General features: G+C 39.1%; 1 protein-coding gene across 1 annotated transcript; it reads right to left on the bottom strand.

The window, feature by feature from the left end:
- Positions 1-583: 583 nt before the first annotated feature.
- LOC307124803 (uncharacterized protein) lies at positions 584-10,107 on the bottom strand (the record flags this gene model as incomplete). The annotated part of the gene is made up of 6 exons (XM_079814251.1): positions 584-1,676; positions 2,592-4,552; positions 7,128-7,235; positions 7,414-7,480; positions 9,085-9,246; positions 9,662-10,107. 5 exons carry the CDS (start codon positions 10,105-10,107, stop codon positions 3,737-3,739), a joined length of 1,599 nt encoding a protein of 532 aa, XP_079670377.1. The 3' UTR covers positions 584-1,676; positions 2,592-3,736.
- Between the last annotated feature and the right edge of the window lie 1,363 nt (positions 10,108-11,470).

The following is an 11,470-nucleotide window of genomic DNA, read 5'->3' as shown; positions in this document are numbered from 1 at the left end:
ATCAAGAAAAAAGTATACACTGTATTAATGAAACAAAACCACATAATTGTACTAGACATGTGTGCAATTAATGTGGGAAAAAATAAATACTCTGAACTAATGCATTAGATAATGTGCACAAATGAGACTTTATTGTTAAGTGTTTCCATGATGTGTGTAAATGGATGTAAAATAACTGTTCTAAAACTTTTCTGAGATGTTACTGGCTTTTGGTTTCATTTCAGTTCTTTAATTATGATCTAATTCCAGCTTAATTCTTAGTTAGTTGATATGATATACTTTTGGGACTTTTAATTAGTTAATGTTTTGTGGTTTGACATGCTACACTCCACGTACTGTACATTTATTCTTATTTTAAACAACATTGATATTAATTGGGTGACAACATGACATATTTTTACTTTGAATAACACTTCAGGGCAAAATAACTTTCTTTCCTAATAGTTATGGATGTATCCTTCACTGTATCTTTATTGCCATGTTTTTAGTTATAGGAATTCATTTGCAATTGTAAATTATTTAATCAAAATGCATACAATGCACACTGAAATGAATATAAGAGGCTTCCAACATTAATATTTGTTCTACTTTCATTTATTTATGTCAGCATAGTTATAGACTTTAATACAATCTTCAACAGCAAGGCAATATAGGATGATGCATTATACAGTTTACCGTTTCATTCCACTATTTCAACACAACATCTACTGCAACACAAGGAGTTGTTTAAAACAAACACAAACTTCTTATTATTTAATGTTCTATTATATTGTCGTACACACGTTTCATTTTTTTAATGGAAAAACATAAGGAGTGAAAAATATTGCATGGAAAATGATTTTCCTATAACCTTTTGCTTTTTAAAAAAACTATGTGAAGTAGTCTTAAAGACACAACTTCCTTTACCTTAGTTTTTCGCTCATTATTCTCTCCTTCTTTAATCAATCAATGTTGTTTTACCCATTTATACTTCAAGTTGCTGCTATGGTTATCACACACAAATAAAGCTTTAGAAGTAAGAGTATTAGAAGAACTACAAATGCATAAGCATGTGCACTCAAACAAAACTTTAAAAATGCAAATAAATATAGAGTAAATATGAATAAATATCTACTGAGCAGGTTTTTACAGCTTAAATGATTTCAGCTTAAAGAATTTTGTCTTTATATACAAAACCCGAGAACTATTTGTCTGACTAGAATCAAGAAAACAATGTGAGATCATCTTCCGGTTTCAAGATCTTTAGGGGATCAAGGGCTTTCTCCGGGCGAATACGTGAACAAGAAAATCAAGATGGAAAATCAGATCAATGCAGATCATGCAGTGGAGAAATATCTTTCACTGAGATCTAAAACTAAAAAAACAATGTGAAGGATGTTTTTGAAGGAGGTGACATTTACGTGCGCTCCCAAGAGCCTCTCTTCCGTTCATTACACAATAAAAGAATGCTTATATGTTCAGGATAATGATGAGAAAGACATTCTGTGCTGAAATGTCAATGTGTCATGCAAAGAAAAGGGATTAATTCAAACTATAGTCTCACATAGCCAGATCTCTAAAGTCTATAGTCTCAAATATACTTAATAATCATTTGAATGACCTTATCTATATGTGAAATGCAGAGCTGATGCAAACATGCCCATCGTTATGATCAGATGCTTTCTTAAAGGACAACTCTGGTGAAAAATGAACCTAGGGGTAATTAACACATGGTTACCGAGTAGATCGTTCTCTGGGATGCGTTTTCATGAAAATCGAATGTAAAGAGTTTTATATCTAAAAACAGATTAGCTTATAACGCGAGTATATGGGGCATAGAATAAGTCAAATTAAATCGCTAGTTAATACCACTAACAAGGCTCAAAATAGCCTCACGCTAACACGGTAAAATAATGAGGGTCCCCACATGCAAACCAGAGCATTGAGAACTGTGTAAGTGTACAAACAGTTTAATAAGAAGATACTTTATAAAGACAGAACATTACGCGTATACAGACAGGAGCCATCTTGGAAAACAGTCTCGACAAGTCGAGCCACGAAATCTGTGCTAAGCTGATGAACTGTGACTTGGAATCTCATATGGTCCGCTCTTTCCTGGAAGAAAGCACTGAACGCAACAGAGAAAATAAATAAATACAAATAATTTTTTTAAAAACTGAACGCAACAGAGACTAGTGCTTCCAAAGGATACACACTAAAGAGATGGCGGATTATTCAACCGTGGCTCGACTTGTCGAGACTGTTTTCCAAGATGGCTCCTGTCTGTATACGCGTAATGTACTGTCTTTATAAAGTATCTTCTTATTAAACTGTTTGTACACTTACAAAGTTCTCAATGCTTCGGTTTGCATGTAGGGACCCTCATTATGCTACCGTGTTAGTGTGAGGCTATTTTGAGCCTTGTTAGTGGTATTAACTAGCGATTTTAATTTTACTTATTCTATGCCCCATATACTCGCGTTATAAGCTAATCTGTTTTTAGGGATAAAACTCTTTACATTTTCATGAAAACGCATCCCAGAGAACGATCTACTCGGTAACCATGTGTTAATTACCCCTAGGTTCATTTTTCACCGGAGTTGTCCTTTAACTGCTGTTTTCTCACTGCTATCATTTGTGTTGCATGTTTATTTTAGTGATAAAATATGTCGACAAAGTCCCTAATGCCTTGTACGCATTTTACGATTTTGGGCTGTCCCAGACGAAAGATGACCAATCGTGTCGATTTCTGTGGTCGTGGCTCCTAAATGGTTGTCCTACGTCGTACAGTGAGAGAGTCTTGTCACGGTCTTGCGACCAAAGATAGCCTGCGATACTTTAGGAAATGGCGTATTGATCAATGCGACATGGCGCTAAAACCTAAACTATTTACCTCAAGCTCTATTTGCAAAATTGGCATGTCAAGTTGGCCTCTTTTCCCTAGCCGCCTAGCCTGGATGTCAGCCGAACTTAGCCCCGCCCACAACATTTGAGGTCAGGAAGTTCAGTTTGGACTTGATCCGTTGTGGAGCAACTATGCTCGAACCAGAGCTGTTTGGACCAATCAAATTGTCAGGGCGGGCTTTATACGATGATGGACAGATGATCAACAGTAACGTAATCATTCACGTCAATTCGTTTACTAAATGGAGAACTTGTTCGTATATGCATTCACCTTTACTATTTCCCTCAAAAATGATAATCGTGTTGGTAAGTACTCCGTGTATCCTTAAATTTTTTTACAACACCAGCCATGATCGTTTACAGTCATCTTCTTCTTCTACTTCTTTCAGCGTGCGTGCAGTTGAGTTCTGTTGACAACTATGCGTCGCTCTGATTGGTGGTAGGTCTATCCAATTGAGTGCAGAGGCATTTTCGCCCCATAATCACAGCCCAATGGAGCAGTATCAGACTCATATTCTGACTAGAATCTGAGTATGACGACTTCAGGCTACTAGCCGCGTCCACATTATCCTCTTTCGCTTCCTCCTCTTTTTTTCAGTGCACATAAAAACCACAATTGCCAAAGTGTGATTTATCTCGCACTATTTGTTTACTACTAGTGTTTCTTCTATACTAATTTGCGTCGTAGCCTACGATTCAATAGGTGTCATCATCGTACAGTCTACATGCATGACTTACCCAAGTTTATTAGATCCGTGTCGTACAGTGTGATCTTATAGGATTGCCAAAAATCGCATAAGTACTATAATAATAAATGCATAAAAATATTCACCATTCTAAAATGTCCCTTGAATCACAAGTGTGTACTCTCTCCATCATGAATAAAGTGGTTGAGCATTTTTTGAGCAGATTCCAGACCAACCATCCCATTTATATCTTCTCCAACACCATGGCTGTTCGCTTCTCTCCAATTACATTCAATCTCATCCTCGTACGACACTTGCCTGGTGCCGATTTGTGATTGGTGGAGGTCCATCATGGATTTATTGCTCCTCAGGTGGCCGTGATGTTCCTGCTGCTGCTCTTGCTGCTTCAGAAGCCCTATGGAGTGGATCTCTTCCAGACTAGCTGAGAGTACACGAATAGGAGAGCCCAGATTACGTACATCTGTGATGTGGTAGCCATCACAATCTGGACCATCAGGACTCTGCTTGAAGTGGGCCAGGCTGACATCCTCGATAGGGATGGGTAGGGTTTCGGGGTGAACAGTGAACTTGAGATGTGGTATCTGAAGGCCGTGAGGAGGATGATGATGACATTTGCTTTCCTCACCCCCAGATTCGCTCTCAGTATCCACAATTCCCTTTGAATAATGGTTCACCCCCTCCCAACAGCCTTGCCTCTGCTGCCATTGGTAATACGATGCGTTTTCATGATTTTCCTGTGAACCCGTCAGGACGCAGTTCTGTGCCTCCTCTCCCATTTCTGACCAATCAGATTCCTCCTCCTCTGGGAGTGTTCCCAGCGATTGGTCATCGGCATGCATTGAGACTTTTTCGTAACGGTCACTATCCATGAACTGAGCTGGAGGTGGTGCGACTGGAAGAGGAGTTATGGGATCGTCAGACTTCAAATGTTTCACCAGGGCATCCTGTAGCATTGATGTCACCTACAGTGTAATGAAAGGGTATAGGAACATCATTCAATTCAACTAATCATGAACTCATTCTGATTAAAGGTATATTTGGAATAAGCATGAACTAATTATTGTACATAAGAATGTATGTAATATAATGGTACACTCTAAATAAAAAAAGGTTCTATATGGCACCAAAAATGGTTCTTGGCTCGTAATGATAGGGGAAACTTTTTTAGTGCTATATAGCACCAATTTTGGTGCTTCAGTGGTTCTTCAGAGGTTCATCACTGGTTCTTTGACAAAGGTGCTATATAGCACCTCTGAAGAACCGCTGAAGAACCACTGAAGCACCAAAATTGGTGCTATATAGCACTAAAAAAGGTTCCCCTATGATTACGAGCCTTTTTTTTTTTTGAGTGTAGGGCTGGGAATCGATTTTAAAAATAATCAAGGCGTTGGGAATCGAGAATCGATTCCAAAGTTTGGAACTGATTCCATCAAAGGGAATCAACTGCTTTTTAAAAGCCCTTTTCAGTTCAAAAGAGCTAATCTTTCATTTACCTCTAACTAAGTGATGGGAGGTCTCATTCATTTCCGTGAATCAGTTAATTTCAATTAATCAGTTAAAAAAATAAGTGCAGTCGTTCTTTTACGTCGTCGCACATGTATTTCTAACATCTCGTTGACATGGTATGTCACACTGAAACGTTCAAAAATAAAGCCATATCTGGGAATCCATATTGCTGATTATTAACCTTCAATCACTTAAGTTAATGAGGTTCAATCAATGAGTTGATTGCATACAACTGACAAATATTGATAAGCCTATGTCTTGGACAAGTTTCCTACATTGAAGTTTTGCACCTAAAACATACAACACAGACATCAAACGCGTATTTGTTCTAGGTATCTACTATATAAAAAGGGTAAAACTGGCGGCAGTACTTTATTTTGATGGTCCCTTTTAAACATTCTGTTGAATGTGATTTTGTAACTACATGTCAACCAACTCTCATTAGAGTATTAGTAGACTGTCTGCTTAATATCTAATAACACTTTATTTTGATGCTCCACAACAGACATTCTACTGACTATTAGCAAAAGACTTTATATATAGGAAGACGGTCCTCTCCGATTACTTATGAATGGGGAAAGTGCAACACCCAACATGGCAAATAAGCCCCGCCTTCTAAATGAAAGAGCCAATCGTTGATTAGTAAAGTCATCGTGTCACTGCAGCTGCCGTTAAAAGCTCTGGTTGCTATCACAGTTGCCAAGTCTGCGTACATAACACGCGACTTTGGACTTCTTTTTTTTGGCAGGTCGCGTTAAAAAAATCATGTGTTGCGTGTTGCGTTTTTTGGGGTTTATTTTTTAAAATGTGGTTGCTTGTTAGGAAAATATAACAAGCAACTTCGTTTCTTTACATTTATGGCCACTGTTATGTCCAATACATTGACTGACACTGTCTTCTCACAGCTTATAGCCAGTAGTAAGTGCTGTAGTAATTTGTCCTCATATGTCCCACCGCCTTCTCCCCCTCAATGAAGAAAAATCGCAAATAGTATGTGACATTAGTAATTTTCATTGCTATTTAGGGCAGATAGTATGCACATTGAGATGCAGGGCTTGTCTTGTTCACGGTTTTGTAGTTTGTGTGTTCACTACTCACTGCTCCTAATATGTGTGCACTAACTCCGACTATGGGTTACCATAATTAGCCTTCACGTCACTTTTTCTCTTTTTCCATCTCCAAACCCCTTCTGTTCACAGCTGATCGGAGGATATTGCGTGCCCTTTATTGCATTTGATGATTTTTGTAAGATCACACCTGTTTTTGCTTTTCTAACTCCGAGAGGTTTCAGTTTAATATGTTGCAGGCTCATTTATTGATAAAAATAATTGATCGTAAATAATATTGATGATAATTGGGCTTGTTTTAGGCTTGTTTTTGAAGCTGTGGTTGCTTATTTGTCTCACAAGAGTTGGCAACACTGGTTGCTATAGAAACAGGCAGTGTTCTGAGATGCGCGTTTAGGATTGCGCATGCACATTAGCTTTGTCCAGGCTAAAAAAATAATTGTTTGTCATGATTCAAGCATTTAAAAACAAAATGTATGACACAGTTGTTATCAGATTTCATTGGTGATTTCAATCGTAAGCTTGGCGAACAGTTTTGGAGAATTTGATTCAAGACCAGATTCAAGGAGCTGCACTTGCAAGCCCGAGAGGCGTTTCAAAGATGGCCGCCGAGTGAAATGACTTGTCTTAAAGGGACTTTGTTATAAGTAACTTTGCAACTACATGTCAACTTATTCTAATCCTAACCCTACCAGTCTACTAATACTAATACTAATCTAATGAGAGTTAGTAGACATGAAAGAGGAATGTTACTTATAGTCAACAGAATGTGTTAAAGGGGCCTTCAAAATTCGATTCTAGACCCAGAAATGGGAATTGAAATATTTTTCCCAAAATTTTCGTAATCAATCAGCCCTATGTGACTCGAACATCTACATAAATAGGGATATGACATTGGTGTTGGACATGTAGCATGTAAATATAAAAACATTACATTATAAAAATAACAAAATCAAACTCTCACATTAATGGTCTCTAGACTTTGGATGGTCGTCTTTGCTGCAGACAATTGATCTGTGAGCACAGAGATTCGCTGGTTCAGTCGCTCACGCTCCCCATCCATATTCTGTGCCTAAATTAAAGCAACAAGACAGACAGATGTAACAATAAAGTCACTTTTTTTTCAAATTTGAAAGTATTTATGTAAATCTATGGTTTATTGATATTATGAGATTGGGAATCTATTAAAACCAATGTGCTTAATTCTTTAGGCAGAACTACTAAGATTGAAGAATTAAATTGGGCTTTACCACACAATGCAGTTTTTTCTCCAGAAGGTGGTTGGTTTGCTGTGTGCAAGAATAGTTGTCTTGAAGTCTGATGAAAGAGAAAGACATTTCCTTACCCTAATACACTTTTAAAGGATATACTTTAAAAGAACTGTCATGTAATGTTTTCGAACACTTAATTGCATGTTTAATTAAAATGATTTAGAGTTCAAATTTATGTTAAATGCAATTAGTTGGACCCAGTTCAGCGGGACTTAAGTACATCTTTATATGTAATTTCATAACTTCTATTGAAATATGGTTGAAGTGTACATTTATGGTAAACAAATTAATAATTTAATGTAATCTCTTGTAGAACTTTGTATGTAATGTATTTAAATATATTTGTAGTCACACAATTGAAATGCTGAAGTTGCAATTTAGTACATTGAAAATATGTCCTTTAAATGTAATCTCAAGTAACACACTACAATTTAAACTGTAATCAAGTACTTTACATGTGCTTTAGTCAACACATCAAAATAAGTGCACGTCTGTAAAGAATGACAAAAGATTATTAAAACATATTGATTTAAAATGTTGTTTAAAAGTGTACTTACAGCAAGTGTGTTAAAGAACATAGTCATGAAAGTTTACTCTTACGCCGCATTCACACGGGGCGTCGGCGTCAACGCTTCTCGTTTACTTTGAATGGGTGACGTCATGCGTTGCCGAACTGAATTGTGGGTTCCGTCGCGGCGCTTCACTCGCGTTGCAAGCGGCAAAAGTTGAAGATTTCTCAACTTTTCAAGCGCCAACGCAGGCGTCATCCAATCAGATCACCCTATGCAAATATCCTAGAGCAGACGCTAGCCAATCGCGTTCGTTTAAAACACCGGTGAATGAAGAGTGAATGAAGAGTAAAGAACGATCTAAAATGGAGGAAAAGCTAATAATTGCGGTGGATAATCACCCGGTCCTTTACTACCAATCATTATTTACATACCGGGACACAAACTGGAGAGACCAGGCCTGGAGGAGGTGGCAGAGACGGTTGGAGAATCTGGAATGTATCATGCTTGTATTCTGTCCGTGTACTCTGTTTATAATTGAATGACAGCAGCATATCATATCATGTGTGGTTCAAATAGAGCTATCCCCCAGCCAAATGAGGAATCAAATATTAAAGTGATCAGTTTTCATACACAAAATAGTCTCACAGACTAGCTGTCAAAAAAGGCGCTTTTTTTGTGTTGTGTTGTGGTCCAAGCGGCAAGTAATGTGATTAGCTGTTGTCACACTATGACGGTCGCGTCAGGCACCAAGCTTCAGCCACGCCCTCCATCAAGCGTTGACGCCGAAGCCCCGTGTGAATGCGGCGTTAAGTGTCCTTTTCATAAATGTTGTAAAAAAAAAAAAAAAAAGAAAACCTGCAGGGCTGTTTCTCTTGTTGGAGTCTTATAAATATTATACAACTATCAAAAGCTAAAACAAATATTTAGCTCAAATCACGCTAAAAACAGCATTTTTTGGACTCAACCATTTTATGTGCATGCATTACACAATAGAATAGAATAGAATAGAATAGAATAGAATAGAATAGAATAGAATAGAATAGAATAGAATAGAATAGAATAGAATAGAATAGAATAGAATAGAATAGAATAGAATAGAATAGAATATAGCACAGTAAAATTTAGACTTGAGTCTCACCTTGTGAACCTCTCCAATAAGCTGTTTAGCTCTATGCGAGTTCTTTGTAACTCAGATTCAAGGAGCTGGTGCCCAGTTTTAAACTCAGCTCCCATACATTCCATTCGAACAGTTGTCTGCAGCAAGCTGTGGTGCAGAACCTCATTCTGCTCCTGTAACATCCTGGATTGAAAAGACAGACAGACAGTCCATTAAGCACGCACGCCTCCATGAAAACAATCACAGACTGTAAGAGACACAGTGCTTCTGTGAGAGATGGCATGCCAAGAAGGGATCGTTTATATCTGAGTGTGTCTTAAAGCAAACTGTTTCACAACCATCCTGACAAAGTTGAAAATAAATTTCTAGACCCAAAGTTTAACAGGCCGCATGCTAAAAAAAAAAGAATGCAAAAGTAAACAATGGACTCACATTAATCTCTCCAACTCGGAGTCCTTTTCCTACGCACAGGTAAAAGCAGTTGCAAATGTGGAAAACCCAACCATAAATTATATAAAATGTGTATATTTTGACTCTACTTTAACACTAAAGAAAAAATACTCACTTTTAGGTATGAGGATGACTCTTGGTAGCTCACTGTGGATTGGTCATCCTGGACAGTGGAGCTAGCGGATGAATCTGACTTGTTAGAATGAGGAGAAGTGGACCGCTGGCCAACTGGAGAGTGCCGAAGATGGCTTGGGTGGTCATCATTGTGATGATCCTCTTTGAAGTGGGAATGAAAGTGGCTCGATTCAGAATGAAAGTGGTGATGTGCTGCATGGGAATGCTGAATTTGCGATTCTGGGTTGTCATGGTAATGATGGTGATCTTGGGAATGAGGATGGTGGGCTTCTGGTTGGGAATGATGATGAGATTCTGAATGCTCAAGATGTTGAGGATGGTTAGACTCAGGGTTGGAATGGTGATGGGAATAATGGTGGGATTCTTGAGATTTGTGGTGATGGTAATGATCAGATTCAGCAGGGGGTTTATCATGATTTCCCGAGTGGAAATGGTGTGGGTGAGATTCCGGAGGATCATGATCACTGTGGTGGTGGAATTCTAAATGGGAAAGGTGTCCTTTAGAATGGGATGCGCTGTGATCTTGGGATTCTGAATGTGCGTTAGGATGATTTTCATTATGATGGGCTGAATTAGAGTGAGCAGGTCCTTTTGGATAACTGTCAGATGAGTGATGGTGATGAGGACTATGGTGAGACTCAGAATGAGAAGAATGATAATGGTGTTCCGGAGTAGGGGAGGCATCATGGGAATGAGAGTGTTGGTGAGTTTCAGTGTGAGAATCGTCGTGGAAAGGATGGTGCTCCGGTTCTGAAACTGAAGTGTGATGGTGGTAATCAGGGTTGGATGAGTGGTTAGGATGGGAATGATGATGGTGAGATTTGGGATGAGCGGAATCATAGTCAGAATGATGTTGTTGCGATTTCACACCAGAGTGGTGGTGAGTTTCTGAGTCAGCAGAAGGATGAGGTGTACTACCATGCTCTCCGTGGTGGAGAGGAGGAGGTGAATAATAGTGGTGAGATTTTGAACGGGAATGTTGGTGGGAAGGTTCTGAAACTGAGGTGCCGTCACTTCCATGGTGGTGATGTGGTAGCGAAGGTGAATGTTGATGGTGGTTGTGTGATTCTTTGTGAGAGGGATTGTGGTGAGCTTCTGGATGGGAAAGATGATGGTGAGTTCCTGACTTAGAAGAGTGTGTTGGGCTGTGGTGAGCTCCATGATGGTAATGTGATGGAGAGGGTGAACGATGATGGGAATCTGAAGGAGGAGAGGGTGAATGATGATGAGAATCTGGAGGAGAGGGTGAATGATGATGGGAATCTGGAGGAGAGGGTGAATGATGATGGGAATCTGGAGGAGAGGGTGAATGATGATGAGAATCTGGGGGAGAGGGTGAATGATGATAGGAATCTGGAGAAGAATGGTGGTGTGGTGATGGGTTACAATGAGTTCCATGGTGGCGGTGAGATGGCGATGGTGAATGATGGTGATGAGATTCTGGATGGGAATGATGGTGATGAGATTCTTGGTGGGAATGATGGTGATGAGATTCTGGATGGGAATGATGGTGATGAGGTTCTGGATGGGAATGATGGTGATGAGATTCTGGGTGGGAATGGTGGTGATGAGGTTCTGGATGGGAATGATGGTGATGAGATTCTGGGTGTGAATGATGGTGATGAGGTTCTGGATGGGAATGATGGTGATGAGATTCTGGGTGGGAATGGTGGTGATGAGGTTCTGGATGGGAATGATGGTGATGAGATTCTGGGTGTGAATGATGGGGATGAGATTCTGGATGGGAATGATGGTGATGAGGTTCTGGATGGGAATGATGGTGATGAGGTTCTGGATGGGAATGATGGTGATGAGGTTCTGG

Source organism: Gobio gobio, assembly GCF_949357685.1.
Source record: "Gobio gobio genome assembly, chromosome: 4".
In the NCBI taxonomy this organism is placed as follows: domain Eukaryota; kingdom Metazoa; phylum Chordata; class Actinopteri; order Cypriniformes; family Gobionidae; genus Gobio; species Gobio gobio.
The sequence above is the reverse complement of the archived record's forward strand: the minus strand, read 5'-3'. Positions and strand labels throughout refer to the sequence as shown.